Source organism: Hemiscyllium ocellatum, chromosome 4, assembly GCF_020745735.1.
Source record: "Hemiscyllium ocellatum isolate sHemOce1 chromosome 4, sHemOce1.pat.X.cur, whole genome shotgun sequence".
NCBI classification, from domain to species: domain Eukaryota; kingdom Metazoa; phylum Chordata; class Chondrichthyes; order Orectolobiformes; family Hemiscylliidae; genus Hemiscyllium; species Hemiscyllium ocellatum.
The window spans coordinates 105,457,786-105,478,935 of record NC_083404.1 but is presented as its reverse complement, the minus strand read 5'-3'; the positions used below and the strand labels follow the sequence as shown (position 1 = coordinate 105,478,935).

Sequence of the window (21,150 nt, the reverse complement as noted above, 5' to 3'; positions counted from 1 at the left end):
GGAAATCAACCTCTATGCCAAATATAGGTCTATACATGCATTTTGACATCTAAAAAGAGGGATTGTCTTACCTGCTGGGTTTACTTATAAATAACATGCTATAAATACCATATATATTACATATCTACTATGTATGTCTTTCATAATCTCAGGTTGTCCCAAGCTAAACTAAACTGTAGTTTCTATTGTAATATAGATTCCCACCGATAAGGAGCAGAATCCTCTCCTCACAGGACATGAGAGTGAGTAACAGCCATTTCTGATCCTGATTCAACTCTTGCTGGCAGGATGCTAGCCAATGAGATCTTCCCAGTGGTGAGCAAGTAGATTGTTGCTTCCAGGTCTGCCATCCAATTAAAGAGAGTAGGTGACTTGCAGAAGCCCAGTCAGAAAGCCTAGAGCTCTGGAAGTACAGTGACCCCACACCCACTTCTGTTCAAAGAGAGCACTGCCACAAGCAGAGGGAAAACCACATGAACAATAGCCATAGCTGTCAGGCCGCTACTACAGGGCAAACATCTCCACAGGATGGTCATTGGCAGTGGTTGATGACCATGGATTCTGGGTTAGTGTAGGAGGACTAGTGGGCTCCCCAAGACAGTTACTAACAAACCAGGCAGCCATGGACGTAGCCCTCATTGGGCAGCTGATCCACCGTAGGGAAGATCCCAGTTACATCTCTAAACAGCACACAAATCGGCAGTAAATAATGCAAATGGGCTACCTTCTGCTGCCGTGCATATAGCTCCTGCAGGTACTGAATCACTATTTGAAAATAATTCTAATGGACTCCGGGCCTCACTGGCTAGGCTGACCTTTATTGCCCATCTCTAATTGTGTTTGAGAACTGCTGCAACCCTAACAGCACCCATAGTGCTGTTAGGAAGCACATGTTGACCCACCCACAACAATTATGTTTCCAGGTCAGGATGGTACGTAGCTTGAAGTTTCTAGAGTTGGTGATGGCATTCCCATGCATCTGCTTCCTATGTCCATTGGTGGGGCAGGTTGCAGGTTTGGAAGGTGCTGTCAATAAGCCCTTGGTGACTTGTTGCCATGCATCTTGTATATGATGCAATGTGTTACTACTTTGCATCAGTGATAGGGAAGGTAAGAATATTGAAGGTGGCGACGGGTTCCAATCAAGAAGCTGCTTGGATTTGGATGGTGTTAAACTTCTCAAGTGTTATTAGGAGTGCACCCATTCAGGTAAGAAAAGAGAATTCCATCACATTCTTGAATTGTACCTTGTAGATTGAAGACAGGCTTTGGGGAGATAGGAAATTAGTTGCTTGACACAGAATTCCCAGCCTCTGGCCTGCCCTTGTCATCAGAGTATTTATATGGCCAAGAAAGTTCAATTTCAGGTCGAATGTAGATAGTGATGGCAATGCCGTTGACTGTCAAAGAGATTGGTTAGATTCTGTCTATTCGGAGCCAGGCATTGTGGGCACCTTTGAGGTGCCAAAGTTATTTCCCACTTATCAGCCCAAACTTGGATATTATCCAGACTTTAGGAAAGATCAACCCAAAGGGGTAACATGTCAGGCCACTAGCCTGATATCCACTGCTGTGAATATCCTCCCAGTTTTTCACCATGGGGCAGGAAGAATTTATCCCAAAATGTGGAGAGCAATCTTCCTCAAACAAAAAATGTAATAAATGGAAGTTAGCTGATTTCACTGATTCTGTTTGAGGGGAAACCATTGACTAGAACATTGTTTCTTTTCAATAGTACGATTAAAATTTATATGTCCACCTGAGAGATGGCTGAAGGGATCAATGCGTTGACTGAAAGCCTGCAACTTCAGCAGCGCAGCATTCCCTGGAGTGTCAGCCAGGATCATGAGCTCAATTCTCTGGACCGAGGCTAGAAACCACAAACCTCCAAAACTGAGGCCACCGCTGAGCCACAGCTGACACTTGAAAGAGTATGAGATTATTTTAACACAGGATGCAGGGGGACAAGAATGTGAAATGACGCATTCAAAGCTTGGGAGCAAAGATTCCGAGGAGCAATCCCACGGTTCTAATAAAATAAACACTATGACAGAGACCTCTAGAGGTGAAAAAATAGGTGATATTTTCGAAGAGTGTGACAGAGTCAGAGTCATGGAGATGTCTAGCACGGAATCCGACCCTTTGGCTGAACCTGTCCATGCTGACCAGATATTCCAATCCAATCTAGTCGTACCTGCCAGCACCCGGGCCATATCCCTCCAAACCCTTCCTATTCATATACCTATCCTGATGCCTTGTAAATGTTGCAATTGTACCGGCCTCCACCACTTCCTCTGGCAGCTCATTCCATACACGTACCACACTCTGCATGAAAAAGTTGCCCCTTAGGTCTCTTTTATATCTTTCCCCTCTCACCATATGCCCTCTAGTTCTGGACTCCCCCACCTCAGGAAAAGACTTTGTCTATTTATCCTATCCATGCACCTCATTATTTTATAAACCCCTATAAGGTCACCTCTCAGCTTTCGACACTCATGAGAAAACAGCATCAGCCTATTCAGCTTCTCCCTTTAGCTCAAAACCTCCAACCTTGGTAACATCCTTGTCTTTTTTTAACCCTTTCAAGTTTCACACCATCCTTCCGATAGGAAAGAGACCAGAACTGCATGCAATAATCCAAAAGCTGTTTAACCAATGTCCTGTACAGCTGTAACATGACCTCCCAACTCCTGTACTCTATACTCTGATCAATAAGGGAAAGCATACCAAACGCCTTCTTCTTTATCCTTTCCACCTGCGGCTCCACTTTCAAGGAACAATGTACCCGCACTCCAAGGTGTCTTTGTTCAGCAACACTCCCTTGGACCTTATTGTGGAGCCACAGGAGATGGGGAAGATACTAAATGAGTATTTTGCCTCACTGTTTACTGTGGAAATGGACATGGAAGTATAGAATGAAGGGAAGTAGATGGTGACATTTTGAAAATTGTCCCTATTACAGAGGAGGAAGTACTGGATTTCTTGAAACGCATAAAAGTGGAAATACCCAGGCCCTGATCAGGTGTACCCTAGAACTCTGTGGGAAGCTAGGGAGGTGAGATATTTGTATCATCGACAGTCACAAGTGAGGTGCCGGAAGACTGGAGATTGACTAACATCATGCCACTATTTAAGAAAAGTGGTAAGGACAAGCCAGGGAACTATAGACCGGTGAGCCTGATGTCAGTGGTGGGCAAGTTATTGGAGAGAATCCTGACAAGGACTGATTAGGGATAGTCAACCAGGCTTTGTGCATGGGAAATCATGTCTCATGAACTTGATTGAGTTTTTTGAAGAAGTAACAAAGAGGATTGATGTAGGCAGAGTGGTGGATGTGATCTATGTGGCTTTTGACGAGGCCCCCCCCCCACGGGGAACTGGTTAGCAAGGTTAGACCTCATGGAATATAAGGAGAACTAGCCATTTGGATACAGAACTAGCTCAAAGGTAGAAGACACAGGGTGGTGGTGGAGGGTTGTTTTTCAGACTGGAGGCCTGTGACCAGTGGAGTGCCACAAGGATCAGTGCTGGGTCCACTACTTTTTGTCATTTATATAAATGATTTGGATGTGAGCATAAGACTTATAGTTAGTAAGTTTGCAGATGACAACAAAATTGGAAGTGGAGTGGACAGTGAAGAAGGTTATCTCAGGTTACATCAGCATCTTGATCAGATGGGCCAATGGGCTGAGGAGTGGCAGATGGAGTTTAATTTAGATAAAAGCGATGTGCTGTATTTTGTGAAAGCAAATCTTAGCAGGACTTATACACTTAATGGTAAGGTGCTAGGGAGTGTTGCTGATGGTTGCTAAAAGATTCCCTCAGATATAGAAACACTATTCAAATCTTGAATAGTCTGGAACTTGATAAGGAGATAGTTGCTGATGCAGTTGGAATGAAGGAGGGATTTGAAACTTAAGATGCAATATTTATTTTAACTATTTTTTGCTATGTGGGTGTTTTTGGACTGCCTGTCATTTATTACCTACCACACTGAGAAGGTGGTAAATAGTTTGATAGATCATTTCAAAGTTCAATTATGTCTCAACTGTATTGATGTCATATTGGTGTCACATATAGTCCAAACAAGATTTGGATGTCATGTTTCCTTCTCGAAAGGACCATCTAACAGCTACACTGTCAGAGTTACAACTTTTTATTTTAATTGAACTCATGATGGAATTGATTATTCTTTGGATTGTGAGTCAAATAACATAAAACGTATATTTCTGTATCACACCTGACACTGAGAGAAAATGAAAAAACATGGTTCCCACCTAATGGCAACAACTCTCACTTGATGTGGAGGTGCCAGTGTTGGATTGGGGTGGACAAAGTTAAAAATCACACAACACCAGGTTACAGTCCAACAAGTTTATTTAAAAGTTCAACCTTTCAGAACGCTCCTTTAGCAGGTAGCTAGTGGAGCAGGATCATAGGACACAGGATATATAGTAAAAGATCAAAGTGTCATACAACTGACGTGATGTTTTGAACAAACCTAGGTCATAGGGATGTACAGCATGGAAACAGACCCTTTGGTCCAACTCATCCATGTCAACCAGATATCCTAACCTAATCTAGTCCCATTTGCCAGCACGTGGCTCACACCTCTCTAAACCCTTCCTATTCATATACCCAACCAGATGCTTTTTAAATGCTGTAATTGTACTAGCCTCCACCATTTCCTCTGGTAGCTCATTCCATATACACACAACCTTCTGCGTGAAAAAGCTGCCCCTTAGGTCCTTTTTTATCTTTCCCTTCTCACCCTAAACCTATACCCTCTAGTTATGGACTCCCCCACCCTAAGGAAAAGACTCTTGTCTATTTTTCATATTAACGCCTCTCATGACTTTATAAACCTCTGTGAGGTCACCCCTTAGCCTCTTTAATCACATGAGTAGCTTGCAACAAATGACAAACCAAAATTAGCTAGGCAAAATCACTTTATTTTATTTGAAATTGTTTCAAATAAACACAACACTGAATCCCTAGAGTGTGGAAGCAGGCCATTCAGCTCATTGAATCCACTTGGCCCTCCGAAGAGCAACCCACTTACACCCACCCCCTAACCGTATAACATTTCATTTCCTGTGGATAAACCACCTATACAGCCCATCCCTTGATACTACAGGCAATTTAGCATGGCCAATACACCTAACCTGCGCATCTTTGGACAACGGGAGGAACCGGACCACCCACGCAGACATGGGGAGAATGTACAAACTCCACACAGACAATCACCCAAGGCTGAAATCAAACTTGGGTCCTTGACACTGAAGCAGCAGTGCTAACCACTGAGCTTTTGCCCACGTATTCAATCAGTGACACAGTGAGGCCCATATTCCAGTCAAGAGTGACTCCCCAGAGTGAAGCTCCCATCTCTAGTGATTACACCTGATCAATAATGTCTTAGAACTGCAGGTGACAGATTGCAACAGAGCAAAACAATCGATCACTATGTATCTGACAAAATGCTGAACACCATAATTTCTTAAAATGCAATCCTAAGAATAACATAATACAACACTTAGAAAACACCAATGAGATTACACAAAGTTAACATGGAGTTATGAAAGGGAATTACTGTTTGACAAACCTTCTGGAAGTTTTATTTTTGAGTACATGACAAATAAAATGGATGAAGGAGACCAATGAATTTGAATTTTCAAACCCATTTGATAAAATCCCAATAGCAGGTAATTGAGCAAATGCAACACATTAAGTTGATGGTAATAAATTGGTATAGATTGAGATATCTATTTGAAAAACAGAGTGGGAAACAGATTGTGTTATTTTTGGAGTGAAGGGCAGTGACGAGTGGAGGACCTCAGGGATCAATTCTTGTGTTCCAGTTATTCACAATGTAAATCAACAATTCGGATGATAGATGGGACTTTGAGCCATGAGGAAGACAGAGGCAAAAAGACTATTTAGATACGTTGAGTGAGAAAATGCATTACAGATGTAGTGTCATGTAGATAAATGTAAAATTATCCACTTCGGTGGGGAAAAACAGATTGGCAAAACAATATTTAAATGGTGTCCACGATGGCTCAGTGGTTAGCACTGTGGCTTCACAGCACCAGAGACTTGGGTTTGATTCCAGACTTGGGCTACTGTCTGTGTGGAGTTTGCACATTCTCCTCGTATCTGTGTGGGTTTCCTCCATGTACTCCAGTTTCCTCCCACAATCCAAAGATGTGTAGGTCAGGTGAATTGGTCATGCTAAATTGCCCGTAGTGATAGGTGCATTAGACTGAGGAAAGTGTATCTGGGTGGGATACTCTTTGGAGGGTTCGTGTGACTTGTTGGGCCGAAGGGCCTTTTTCCACACTGTAGGGAATCTATTCTATTTTATACTCAGTCTCCCATTCGTCTATTCTTGAAAACATTCTGTTCCCTGGGATTTGCACTCCAGTACCTCACCTTAGAGGTCATTGTTCATTGGGGTGACAGTAGGCTGCCCAGTTGTGGACAGCATCACAGCTGAGATGGATCCAAATTTCACCTAAATTTCACCTCAAAGACGAGTACAGGTAGAAACCCTTGACTCATTTAAAAAGTATCTGGATATGAAGTGCCATAACTTGCAGAGATATGAAGCACATGCTGAAAAATGGGATTAGGTTGCGTGGTTAATTTTTCCATAGCTGGAGACACAATGGAGAGTATGGCTTCCATCTACACTGGAAATATTTTCACATTTTCGAAACATTTAAATATCTGAGGAGGAAGAGGACTGCATGAGGATGTAGCGAGAGTAAAGGGAGTGGTAGCATTTAAATTGCTACTTAACATGTGCACTTTGAGTCCAAAGCACTTCCTCTGCGCTTTAACAATTCTATGATTCTATGAAATCAGGATTTTCCCAGTGTACAGCTGATTGTCCAGTCAGGACTGCTATTGGTCATTTAGGACAGCCCTGTTTCCTCAGTGTTAGTAATGAAATTGATGTGAATTAAAGTAGATAGAAAGATAAGATGAAAATAAAATCACAGTCCAGCTTTTTTACCAACTATTATTCTCATAGGTGCATGATGCAACAATAACAGACACATTGGCTAATGACTGCAAATAATCTGTACCAATTAGTCTACAACAGAGCCAGATGTCAAATATGGAAAAACAGCTCTAGTAGCAAGGTCTGAAACATGGGTGCAAAGACCCAAGATCTTAAGCAGATGGCTAGTGAGTAGCTTGCACAGCACCTTTCATGTGATTCACTATGATGTCAATTATGGTGGAATAGGTCTGTTAATCCTCACAGTCCAGATTCATTCTGGGCTTTGGTTGAAGTGGAACTTGGCCGCACTTTCAGGAGAGGGATAAAAACTGAAGTAGACTCTCCTCATGTGATCTCCTTGTTCTTACCAGCCTCGTGTTGGTCTCCATTCAGCTACTATCTTCCCTGCTGAGTGCACATAGTAGACAGGATGCATTGCTGCAGTGGCACAGGCCTATAAGGGAAATAACAAGAGTTTATAAAGAGATAGAACGAGTGAAACAAGAGAGGAAGAAGCAGAAAAAGCAGATAAGAAATAGAACTCATGTTGCTTGTCATCTGCGTGTGTGGCTACTAAGGATAGCTGTAGTGTACAACCAAGGTAGTGTACAAAATCCCATGCAAGGACTGCACAAAACCCTACATAGGACAAACAGGAAGACAGCTAACGATCCGCATCCATGAACACCAACTAGCCACGAAACGACACGACCAGCTATCCTTAGTAGCCACACATGCAGATGACAAGCAACATGAGTTTGACTGGATCAGTGGTGCTGGAAGAGCACAGCAGTTCATTTATTGTATCTGTTGCTCCCGATGCGGTCTCCTCTACATTGGGGAGACTGGGCGCCTCCTAGCAGAGCGCTTTAGGAAACATCTCCGAGACACCCGCACCAAACAACCACACCGCCCCGTGGCCCAACATTTCAACTCCCCCTCCCACTCTGCCGAGGACATGGAGGTTCTGGGCCTCCTTCACTGCCGCTCCCTTACCACCAGATGCCTGGAGGAAGAACGCCTCATCTTCCGCCTCGGAACACTTCAACCCCAGGGCATAAATGTGGACTTCAACAGCTTCTTCATTTCCCCTTCCCCCACCTCATCCTAGTTTCAAACTTCCAGCTCAGCATTCTCCCCATGACTTGTCCGGACTTGTCTGACCTGCCTAGCTCCTTTTCCACCTATCCACTCCACTGTCTCCTCCCTGACCTATCACCTTCATCTCCTCCCCCACTCACCCATTGTACTCTATGCTACTCTCTCTTCACCCCCACCCTCCCCTAGCTTATCTCTCCACGCTTTCAGGCTCACTGCCTTTATTTCTGATGAAGGGCTTTTGCCTGAAACGTCGATTTCACTGCTCGTTGGATGCTGCCTGAACTGCTGTGCTCTTCCAGCACCACTGATACAGAATCTGGTTTCCAGCATCTGCAGTCATTGTTTTTCCCTCTGAGTTTGACTGGGACAACACTACTATTATAGGACAAGCAAAACAGAGAACAGCCAGGGAATTCCTAGAGGCATGGCACTCATCCACTGATTCAATCAACAAGCACATCGACCTGGACCCAATATACCGGCCACTGCAGCGGACAGCTGGAACTGACAACCGGAAGCGGCAGATTCAAACCACTACAAATGCCGGAGGAAAGATCACAGAAGCGCTTCACAGTAGGCTCCCAAGCACTGAGGATGTCACCTGGACAGGGGACGAAACATCTGCAACACAAATTCCCAGCTCGGCGAACAGAACTACAACAACGAGCACCCGAGCTACAAACCTTCGCACAAACTTAGATTTACAGTGAGTTGAAGGGAGGGATAGAGAACGTGAAAGGGGGAGGAGAAATAGACAAAGAGGCAGGTAGGGAAGAAAAGAGATGTTGATAGACAAATGAAAGAGATAAAAAGGATAGAGGGGTAAGGAAAGAATGATGTTACTTCAAAATTTGTTCAGAACATCAGACATTTATTTTACAAAGTTTATAAATATTTTATTTAAAAATAAAACTGCCGTAATATCAAAAGCCGTCACACTCCCTTCACTTCAATTAGATAAAAGTCATTTGTAGCTCTATCTCATTTATCTGAGTTTCAAGTAATTCCTTCATTCCCCTAAATAAAATATCAATGAAAATCAATCCTAAAATTTAATTTGGCATCCATAACATAAGACAGAATTCCAGATTTCCATTACATGTGTGAAAATAGGATTCTTGATTTCACTCTGGAATGGCCTAGTTCTGATTTTATGATTGTGTCTCACTAATCTCACTAAAAGGATTCATCCATCAGAGAAAATGATTCCATTATCTACCCCATCAATTTCTTTATTTATTTTAAACATGTAGATAGACCACACCTTAATCTTCTGAAGTCAAGGAAAATCAAGCCAAGATGTTCTCATAATTTAACCATTTCAGTTCCAATATAATTTTGGAAAATCTGCTCAGCATCCCCTATAAGGCCAAAAACTGAAAAGTAAATGCCCAAATCGAACGTGTATTCCCTGTGGGGTCTGATCAAGACACATACAATTACTTAACTAAAAACTGAAACTGTTGGAGAAACTCAGCCAATTTGGCAGCATCTCTGGGAGAGGACAGGATTAACATTTTGAGTCCAATATAACCCTCCCTCAGAAATGAGTTTGGAATTTTGGTTAAAGTTCCATATTGGAAGAGTCATATTGGACTTGAAAAGTTAACCCTGTTCCTGTGTGGATGCTGCCAGACTGGCAGAGTCTCTCCAGCTATTATTTCATGTCTACAGCAGCTGCAGTACATTGCTTTTATTCACTTAGTACTGTAGCAGCTGTGAATCAAAATAAAAGCACTGATGTCACAGTGGATAACACTGTGGGTTAACAGCAATCCATCCTACATGTCCTGTACAGTTTAATCATAAATTCAAAATTTGTTTTTCATTTTCTAATGTCAAAAGACTATAATAAATAGAACAAACCTGTAATTTGCTCCCTACCATGTGTAAGGCAAGGCCTTTAATTAAAAATAAAATTATACGGTGGTAAATACATTTGTACAACAGTGAGTACTGGAGCATACAGCCACTTCATTTTGAGCAATGAATGTCAGTATCATTGTACTGGTCGAGTGTGTGTGTGTGTGTGTGTGTGTGTGTGTGCGTGCGTGCGTGCGTGCGTGTGTGTGTGTGCGTGCGTGCGTGCGTGCGTGCGTGCGTGCGTGTGTGTGTGTGTGTGTAGAGACAGGTCCTGATGATACCATGCATTATCATTCAGCCATGCAGAATTGGCTGAGAGGAAGACTTGCACCCCCATTAGGGAAAGTTGTCCCACTTTAGGGAGTTGTCGAAAAGGATGGCACTGCAAAAGCACAGTGGGTTAGGCAGCATCCAAGGAACAGCAGAATCTATGTTTTGAGATGTGCCGTTCATCAGGAATGGTGGGTTGGGGGGAAAAGGGACTCAGAGATAAATAGGAGGGTAGGGTTGGGGCTGGGGGGAAAGTAGCTGGGAAGGCAGTAGGTAGATGCAGGTGCGGGGGGGTTAATGGTGATAAGTCAGAGGGGAGGATGGAGCGGTTATGTGGGAAGGAAGATGGACAGGTAGTAAAAAATGAGGTCTGCAGATGCTGGAGATCACAGCTGAAAATGTGTTGCTGGTCAAAGCACAGCAGGCCAGGCAGCATCTGGCCTGCTGTGCTTTGACCAGCAACACATTTTCAGATGGACAGGTAGGACAGGTCAAGAGGGAGTTGTCAACCTCTTCATCCTAGCAGTGTCAGGTTCAGGCAGTGGTCACTGGGGAGCTAATGGAGACTGAACTGAAAGTAAGTCTGAAGTTCCTGCTGAGCAGCTGCATAGCACTTTAGTTAGGCCACATTCAGACTATTGTGTACAGATCTGGTCACCACACTACCAAAGGACGTGGAGGCTTTGGAGAGGGTACCGAAAGGGTTTACAATGATGTTGCCTGATTTGGCAGGTATTTGCTATGAGGAGAGATTGGACAAACTTGGTTTTCATTTGAATGTTGAAGGATGAAGTGCGACCTGATAGAAGTTTCTAAAATTATGATAGACATAGATAAAATATATAGTCAGAGTCTTTTTTCCCAGGGTAGAAATGACAATTACTTGGGGTCATAGGTTAAGGTAAAAGGGGATAAGTTTAATGGAGATGAAAGAGGCAGGTTTTTCACATAAGAGGGTAGTAAGTGCCTGGATTGTGCTGCCAAAGGAGGTAGGGCAGGAGGCATTTTGACAAAACATGAATAGACAGGGAATAGAGCGATATGCACAGCATAGAGGCAAAAGGTTTTTAATTTAGAAAGGCATCATACGTCAAAGTGGTCTTGATAGGCCAAAGAGTCTGTTCCTGTCCTGTACTATTCTTTGTTCTTTGTACAGCAGGGCCTGGCTATCAGGCTGCAGCCAGGAGAGTGAGGGGGCTTCACAGGCAGGTGTGGGTGAGTTAAAGGTGGTTATGATATTCGTCCTTCCCAACACAGACTCCCGACTCATCTTAGGCTGCTGAGCTACCCATTCAGTATGGGCTGGCTCATACAACTGGTGGGAAAATAATGAGGGAAGACGGAGGCATGTAAGTGACTATTAATTGGCCTAAGAGTCTCATAGGTGCAAGGGCAGCTGGGATGTCCAATATTTATACTGCCCTCTGCACCCTGGTAACACAGGAGTTAGATCAGGAGACTATCAGCAGGCTATGTGCTTCAATTTACAACTTCTCCATCTTCAAACACACCAGCAGAGGAGTATAAGATACTGGGTAAAAACAATGACTGCAGATGCTGGAAACCAGAGTCTAGATTAGAATGGTGCTGGAAAAGCACAGCAGTTCAGGCAGCATCCGAGGAGCAGGAAAATCGATGTTTCGGGCAAAAACCCTTCATCAGGAATACATGATATTCCTGATTGAAGGGCTTTTGCCCGAAAAGTTAATTTTCCTGCTCCTCAGATGCTGCCTGACCTGTTGTGCTTTTCCAGCACCACTTAATTAGATACTAATGTGTGGACTAGTGATGTGAAGGTCACATTTGGAGAACAACCATTAATTGAGGTAGGTAAAAGAGGAATAGGCAATTTCTCACTCTGAATGTTGCCACTCAGCAACTGTCAAAGGGAACTAAAACAAAGGCATTTCAATCAACGTTCAAATCCAAGAATCTAAAAACCAAATGCTTAACTACCAACATAAAACTACTGGTGCCATCCAATATAATGGGCACGATGTTCACTATTTATTCTTTATTGCTGACTGAGAAAGACTCATCTTTTTTTTAAACTTTTATCTTTTTATAGACTCAGTTCTTATTTCTAATTTGATGTACATTTTATTGCTTCTCACATTTAGTGAATTAGAAGTCGAATTAGACTTAGCTTTATTGTCACAGGTACTCAAATGAAAAGTTTACAAGTCACCACTTACATCGCCATCTTAGGTACAAATGTATAGATTCTTGAGTGCAAATTCTTCGGGAGAAAAAAAATTAGAAAAACAAAGAAATAAAAAGTCCAGCATTACAGTCCTTTCAACTGAGTCCACGCCAGCACCTAGCCTGTATTCTGCACCAGGCCTTGACTCCAGACTGCGCTGGGCTTCACTTTGAGGCTGCTGAAGCCAGGAGACTGCTCTAGAATTACTCAAGGCTCAGAATCCACGCTGAGGCCACTCTGGGCCGAGAGACCACCACGCCAGACTAAGAGACAGCTACACTGGGCCACCGAGAGACAGACATGCCGGGCTATGTGGTTAAATTGGCTCCTTTTAAAACAAATTCAAGAGATAGATACCCACAGGTGACAAGCTCTTATCAAATTGTGGAACTAATTATTAGAACTGAAACAAATATCACTGGAATAGGCACTGGGCTGCTGTGAGCTTTCCTCTTGATTTCCAACTGTGCAAATTTATTTATAGTTTAAACTAAATTCAATGTACCAAAACATCACCTTGATCAGTGAATCTGAGGTTCATGTTCCTTCCTGTTTTGACAATGCTTTGTTATTCTAACACAAGTCTGCACACATCCAAACAGAAATACCTACATGATAAGGAATAAGTGAGATCAAGCTTCCAAGCGGGAACTTGTTAAAATCCAGCTTCCCCGAGGTTGACTCAATCTTCCCATGTTCCTGCGTCATTCCCACCAACCTGCGATGAAAAACAAAGATATAAACAGTGGATTGGGTCCCTGGTAATGCTGTGAACTGGAATATGCATTGGGTTAGACAAAAGTCTTTCAACATTCGTAGACAAATGGAAATAAGAGCTCAGAAGTTCCTGAAAGTCCACACCACCAGACTGAGTGTATTACAGTAGAATTCATACTCACAAGCCAGGCACCTCACAATCAGTCCTAGGTCTGGATCATGTAGCTAGCTGGGTTAGACAGTACAAGGAAAGTGCGAGAATCTCGTACATTCCAGTTCAATCTGACTCGTCTCTGGTATCCTAACCTTTCCCCCACCTATGGCTTGCTCTTTTATTCTGCTGCTCAAGAAGGGATCTTAGTGACACAATGGCTCAATGGTTAGCAGTGTTGCCTCACAGCACCATGGGCCAGGGTTCAATTCCAGCCTTGGGCAACCATCTGTTTGGAGTTTGCACATTCTCCCCATGTCTGCCTGGGTGTCCTCTGCATGCTCTGGTTTCCTCTCACAGTCCGAAGATGTGCATGTTAGATGAATTGGTAAAATTGCCCATAGTGTTCAGGGATGTGTAAGTTAGTTGCATTAGTCAGGGATAAATGTAGAGTAATAGTGTAGGGGAATGGGTCTGGATGGGTTACTATTCAGAGAGTCGGTGTAGACATGTTGGGCCTTATGGCCTGTTTCCACACTGTATGGATTCTATGAAAGAATGTATTTTCCTAAATGACTTTAAGCCTGGAATGAAGCTTTAAACCAAGGTCCCATCTAAGATGTTAAATGAAAGCACCCCTGACCTTTCTTCAAAAAAGAGCTGAAGATCTGTCCTGGTGTCTTGGTCAATTTTTATCAGTCACCCAACATCATCAAAACAGATTTGTATTATTCAGTTGTATTCATTTGCACTTTGTTATATACAATCTGGTGTTTCCTTTACTAAAACAGTGACTGCACTTTAGACAGTACTTCAGCAGTGACTTGCAATACTCCTTTACTAGGAGTGTTTGATGAGGCAGTGTCAGCCATGTGTTTTATAGTTCACTCACTTTGAGTTAGAGGTTATGGATCAAGTTTCACTCCAGAAACTGCAGTGTAAAATATCTACATTAGCTCAGTACTGCATTGTTAGAGGTAATCCTATCTGCACGAAGGAGGAATTGAAGGATACAATGACAGGACTTACAAGAACAGCAGTGGGAGTATCCCTGGTGTCTAAGCCACTATTTATCCCTTAATAAATGTCACTAAAGCAAATTATCTGGTCATGACCACAATACTTTCTATAGAAACTAACTGTGCACAAAATGTCTGCCACTTTTTCTACTTTAATTACAACATTGACTTCTTAATTCGTCAATGGGATGACAATGATGCTGACTCCAACATTTATTGGCTGTTCCTAATTTCCTTTGAGAAGGTGGTATTGAGACACCTTCTTGAACCACTGCAAGTTCATATATTGTAACTGCACTGACATTGCTCATTGGAAGGGAGTTCCAGGATCCTGACAGTGAAGGAATAATACATTTTCCAACTATGACTTGGAGGAGATTCTGCAAGTTATGATGTTTCCATGAACCTATTGCCCTGGTCCTTCTATGTGGTAGAGGTTGCAGATCTGAAAGGAACTGCCAAAAGATCCTTGGAGTGTTGCTGCATGCATCTTGTAGCGCTGCCACTATATGTAAACAGTGAATGTTCAAGGGTGGATGGGCTCCAATCGAATGGGCTACTATGTGTAGGATTGTATCAACCACCTTGAGTATTGTTGGAACTGCAAGGCAAATGAAGAATATTCATTGGCTTTGGGGAGTCAGATGGTGAGCAAATTATTACAGAATTCCAAACTTCTACCCTTCTCTCTGAGCTACAGTATTTATATGGCAGGTTCAATTCAGTTTCTGGTTAATGCTAGCCACTAGGATACGGTAGTGGGGGAATTCAGCAAATTGTTATGTAAGTGGATATCAAGGGTGATGATAAAGTTTCTTTTGTGAGAAATGGTAATTTCTTGGCATTTACGTGTTGTTAAATGTTACTTGCCACTCCTCAGTCCAAGCCTGAAATTTGTCCAGATCTTGTTACATATGGCCATGTGATCATGAAAATGATCATTTATTGGTCTAAAACCCCATCTGATCCATTTAAGTGCTTTGGGGATGGAAATCTGCCATTTTTACTGGTTTGGCCTTCATGTGTATCCAGACCTGCAGAGATGTGGTTGCCTTCTGAAGTATCCTGGCAAGCCACTCAATTCAAGGGCAATTGGGACTGGCAAAACATGCTGGCATTACCAGTGATGTCCACATCCTATGAAAGAATAAAGATAAATAAACATGGGCTGCCTTGGTATGTGATGAGTCATGAGTAGCTCAGAACATTGTGAAATCATCAGCAAACATACCCAGTGTTGTCCCTGAAAGTTCATGGATGAAATAGTTGAAGATGATTGAACCCACGCAGTGGCAGCAATGTTAGGATTATAAACTGAGATGATTGCTCCTGACAACTACACTACAATTCTATAAGCTAGACGTGACTCCAGCCAGTGGAGAGTTTTTCCTTTAATTTTTCTAAGCGATTTTTAAGTTTGCTGGAGCTCTTTAATGCCTCAGTCAGTATCTTTGATGCCTTAATGTCAAAGGCAGACGCTCCCACCACACCTCTGGTTAAGGCTCGGACCAAGGGAGGTCTGAAATCATGTGGTCCTGGAAGGGACCAAACTAAACATCAGAGAACAAGTTATTGATAAATAACTGTTGCTTGATAGCAACACCATTTTTTAAAAAAATCATGCTGATCAGACATGTTACAACGCCACTGCTGAAGCAGGTGGTCTTGAACCCAAGCCTCCTGGCTTGGAGATAGGGAACTATTATTGCATCGAGTAACATCTTCCAGCACTTTGCTGATTAAGATTGAGACTAGACTGACCAGATTGGATTGTCTGCTGAATATATTTCACAGACTGTGAGCTGTTTTGTAATACCTTATTGTCATAAAAATTAGTCTTTTAAATATAAATCTACCTATGTATAAGAGGGAATTTACTCTTTACTCTTTATCTAACCTGACTGATACCTACCCTGCAAGTATTTAATGGAATGGTTTACAGGAAGTTTTAGTCAATGCTGTACTTATCTTGGAATGTTTCCTCAGTGAGTAAGAGCAATTGTAGATCAAAGCTGCTCCACCCACTTTTCCTCTTCCTGACTAACAAACACAGCATACAACAGGGATCAAGCCTGCAGAATCCTGGCTTGTAGCATACTGTTGTGTGATTTGTAACTTTGTACACTCTAGTCCAACACCGGCATCTCTAAATCATGTAGCATACTGAATGGTGTATTTACTCATTGATCCACTAAGGGTGCAATGACTCTATCTAGAGAAACAATACTATTAAAACTAACACATAAATGTCTGCGGGGAACTACATTTGGCCTTTCCAAATCTAGGTTCTGCACGAGAAATACATTGGCAACAATCATTTAGTTTGACACTCTCAGAGGGTGAACAGCACAACCACCAAGGGCGGGTTTTATCTGCCTCCTTATACTGTTTCATGAATATGCTTTCCTTACTTCAGCTCAGGATGACCATCAATGATTGCATAGCCCGTCGGCAGTTTTCCCATACTGTCCAAACTCAATGCCGCCCATCCACAGTCGACCAACATTTGATTCCGATGAGGATAGTGACCAATGACCCTCGTCAGCACTCGCACAGCAATGTCATCCATCTGACAGGAACCAATCATCATCTGTTGGACATCTGGAGGAAAATGATTCAAAAATGAATACTCAGAGATCAGGACTGAGAAACATGAGTCTTGCACAGTCAGGAGGGCTGTTGGGAATAATTGAGGTTTTGTATACCATTACCCTTATGTAAAATTAGACTAAGGTGTTAACTCACAACAAACTAATTCTGCATCCCACTATTGTCAAAAAATAGTGGTGAAAACATCATTTAGGACTTGAACATACAACCTATACTGACACTCTTTTGTGTTAATGTCAGAGGTGAAAAATGTGTTGCTGGAAAAGCGCAGCAGTCAGGCAGCATCCAAGGAGCAGGAGAATCGATGTTTCGGGCATAAGCCCTTCTTCAGGAATGAGGAGGGTGTGCCAAGCAGGCTAAGATAAAAGGTAGGGAGGAGGGACTTGGAGGAGGGAATGCGATAGGTGGAAGAAGGTTAAGCTGAGGGTGATAGGCCGGAGAGGGGGTGGGGGCGGAGAGGTCGGGAAGAAGATTGCAGGTCAAGAAGGCGGTGCTGAGTCCGAGGGTTGGGACTGAGATAAGGTGGGGGGAGGGGAAATGAGGAAGCTGGAGAAATCTGCATTCATCCCTTGTGGTTGGAGGGTTCCTAGGGGGAAGATGAGGCGCTCTTCCTCCAGGCGTTGTGTTGCCATGGTCTGGCAATGGAGGAGGCCAAGGACCTACATGCCCTTGGTGGAGTGGGAGGGGGAGTTAAAGTGTTCAGCAGCTGCACCTCCACACACATCATTTACTGCATCTGCTGCACCCGATGTGGCCTTCTCTACACTGGGGAGACAGGCCGCCTACTTGCGGAATGTTTCAGAGAACACCTCTGGGACACCCACACTAACCAACCCAACCACCCTGTGGCTGAACACTTTAACTCCTCCTCCCACTCTGTCAAGGACATGCAGGTCCTTGGCATCCTCCATCGCCAGACCATGGCAACACGACGCCTGGAGGAAGAGCGCCTCATCTTCCTCCTAGGAACCCTCCAACCACAAGGGATGAATGCAGATTTCTCCAGCTTCCTCATTTCCCCTTCCCCCATCTTATCTGAGTCACAACCCTCGGACTCAGCACTGCCTTCTTGACCTGCAATCTTCTTCCCGACCTCTCCGCCCCACCCCTCTCTGGCCTATCACCCTCACCTTAACCTCCTTCCACCTATCGCATTCCCAACGTCCCTCCCCAAGTCCCTCCTCCCTACTTTTTATCTTATCCTGCTTGGCACACCCTCCTCATTCCTGAAGAAGGGCTTCTGTCCGAAACGTCGATTCTCCTGCTCCTTGGATGCTGCCTGACCTGCTGCGCTTTTCCAGCAACACATTTTTCACCTCTGATCTCCAGCATCTGCAGTCCTCACTTTCACCTAATGTCAGAGATGTCAGCCATTACTGAGATAGAGTCATGTTTGCCTGTCTTGCCGGGAGTGAGAAATTTCAAGCCTTATCTCAAGAAGAGGGACTTCTCCCAGTGCCCTGTCAACAATCAACTATATCCATTGGTATTGCACATTTAACTTAGAAAAACCTTTAAAGGCCCTTCACAGAAGCACAGTTGGACAAAAGAGACAATAAGTTGAAGAAAATAATAAAAGGATAATTAAAATGTGGTTAAAGGGGTAGATTTTAGCAAGTTAGCATGGTCAAATGGTTCTCACCATAAAAGACGTAGTTTCCAGGGTGGACCTCAGTGAGCCGAGCTATGTCTGGTATAGGGTGACTGCAGGTGGGTGTTGAACCAATGCTTGAGCGAGGACACCTCACACCTGCCTCTTCTAACCTACAAAGAGAATGAAATTTTTTAACTTCAATATGTACACAGAAACTTCCAATAACAGGCCCCTCAACAGTCTGAGGACAAAAGGTCCTGATCCAAGTGATACTCAACTGTCTCATTCGTTTTGGATTTTGACAGATTTCATTGTTCCAGATACATTGCTGTTTATTTTGGATTTCCCACATGTCAATCTTTCTCTCCAATTAAAAAATAAGTTTTATTTTGTGGCTTTGCAGAAACATGAAACATCATTTCTGAAGTTTTGAACATTTCCAGTTGACATTTATCTTGCACTGTTACATTAAACACTCCCAGAGCAGGTGTAGCACAAGTGAGAAAGAGAGCAAGGGTCCCTCTATGCTGTCCCATCAAAACATTCCCACAGAAGGTAGGGTTTGGTTAGATATAGTTTCTATCCCTGGTTTGTCCTGTTAGCTAATCTCTGGTGGGAGTCAGCTGAAATTAGACTCAGCATCCATGGGGCAGGGGTCTTGTGGAAGACTCAGGGGATATAGTTAGAAACTTGCGCTGCCCCTTCCAATGAAGACCTGTTGAACCACATGCCAATCAGTCTGTGGCTTCACTATCAACAGGCCTGTGGATGTATTGTCCAGAAGACATTTGATGACATGTAACATCCAAGATTGCCATGAAAAATAAAAGCTCTCGGTAAAAGTGACAACACATTGGCATAGATAGAAAACTGGTAAACAGGAATCAGGAAGTAGTTATAAATGAGTCACTTTCTTGTTGGCAAAATGTGTGAAGTAGTGTGTTACAGGCATTCAACTTATGCTGGAGCCTCAACCTTTTACAATTCATACAAACTACTTGAAATGAAGGGACTGAACATATAGTTGCTAAGTTTGCTGTGACACAAAGACAGGTGGGAAAATAAGTTGAGGAGAGAAAATGAGGAAACTACAAAGGGATGCAGATGGTTAAGTGAGTGGGCAAAATTGCAATTAATGGAGCACAATAGGAAAATGAGAAATTGTCTATTTTAGCAGGAAGAATAAAAAAATGCTATTGTCTAAATGTTAAGAGATTGCTGAATTCTAAGATGCAAATAGATCTGGGTGCCCAAATATGTGAATCACAGAACGGTAGTGAGTAGGTAGCCAACCCCAAGGATATATTTCTCCTCCCACCCCTACCAGCGTTCTGGAAAGACCACTCCCTCTGCAACTCCCTCGTCAGATCCACACACCCCCACCAACCCAACCTCCACTCCGGCACCTTCCCCTGCGACCGCAAGAAATGCAAAACTTGCTCCCACACCTCCCCCCTCACTTCCCTCCAAGGCCCCAAGGGATCCTTCCACATCTGTCAGAAATTCACCTGCACCTCCACACACATCACTTACTGCATCCGCTGCACCCGATGTGGCCTCCTATACATTGGGGAGACAGGCCGCCTACTTGCGGAACATTTCAGAGAACACCTCTGGGACACCCGCACCAACCAACCCAACCGCCCCGTGGCTCAACACTTTAGCTCTCCCTTCCACTCCACCAAGGACATGCAGGTCCTTGGACTCCTCCATCGCCAGACCATGGCAACACAACGCCTGAGGAAGAACGCCTCATCTTCCGCCTAGGAACTCTCCAACCACAAGGGATGAATGCAGATTTCTCCAGCTTTCTCATTTCCCCTCCCCTTACCTTTTCTCAGTCCCAACCCTCGGACTCAGCACCGCCTTCTTGACCTGCAATCTTCTTCCCGACCTCTCCGCACCCACCCCCTCTCCGGCCTATCACCCTCACCTTAACCTCCTTCCAACTATTGCATTCCCAACGCCCCTTCCCCAAGTCCCACCTCCCTACCTTTTATCTTAGCCTGCTTGGCACACCATCCTCATTCCTGAAGAAGTGCTTATGCCCGAAACGACGATTCTCCTGTTCCTTTGATGCTGCCTGACCTGCTGTGCTTTTCCAGCAACATATTTTGAAGCTCTGATCTCCAGCATCTGCAGTCCTCACATTCTCCGAGTGAGTAGGTACAGCCAGTAATTATAAAAGTTAGGAGAGTGTTTCATTTATTGCAAGTGGAATTAAATATAAATGTAGAGTTGTTAGACTTCAGCTATGCAGGATGGTGATGAGATTATATCTGGAGGATTTTTTTGTGTCCATATTTATTGAAAAAATTTTCCACTCTTTTACAAAAAACAAACCAAAAATGTTATAAAAGTACAAAAATACAGGCAAGTAGAAATAATATCCTATTATTATATTATATTACAGTAACTTTGATAATAAACTCACTACTATTCTTCAAGATACAGTCATCTCATATTTAATTAACCCAAATTAGTATAAACTCAAATTAAATAAAATAACATTAAATTAAATTACAATCCAGTAAAATTAAATTACACTACATTGAATTATATTACTCCAATCACTGCACCTCCATCAAGGCTCCCATCCACGGGAGCAACCGT

The 21,150-nt window shown here is 43.2% G+C and overlaps 1 protein-coding gene across 1 annotated transcript in view; it reads right to left on the bottom strand.

Annotated features, from left to right (window-relative positions):
- Nucleotides 1-7,149: 7,149 nt before the first annotated feature.
- The window catches only part of zgc:162816 (uncharacterized protein LOC571260 homolog), a 64,429-nt gene continuing 50,428 nt past the window's right edge, over nucleotides 7,150-21,150 (bottom strand). Inside the window, exons 5-8 of the mRNA XM_060824440.1 lie at nucleotides 18,586-18,707; nucleotides 16,745-16,934; nucleotides 13,059-13,164; nucleotides 7,150-7,463 (exon numbers count right to left, since the gene is read on the bottom strand). Of these exons, the coding sequence (XP_060680423.1) occupies nucleotides 7,374-7,463; nucleotides 13,059-13,164; nucleotides 16,745-16,934; nucleotides 18,586-18,707 (508 nt within the window). The 3' untranslated portion in view covers nucleotides 7,150-7,373. The remainder of the gene's footprint in view (nucleotides 7,464-13,058; nucleotides 13,165-16,744; nucleotides 16,935-18,585; nucleotides 18,708-21,150) is intronic.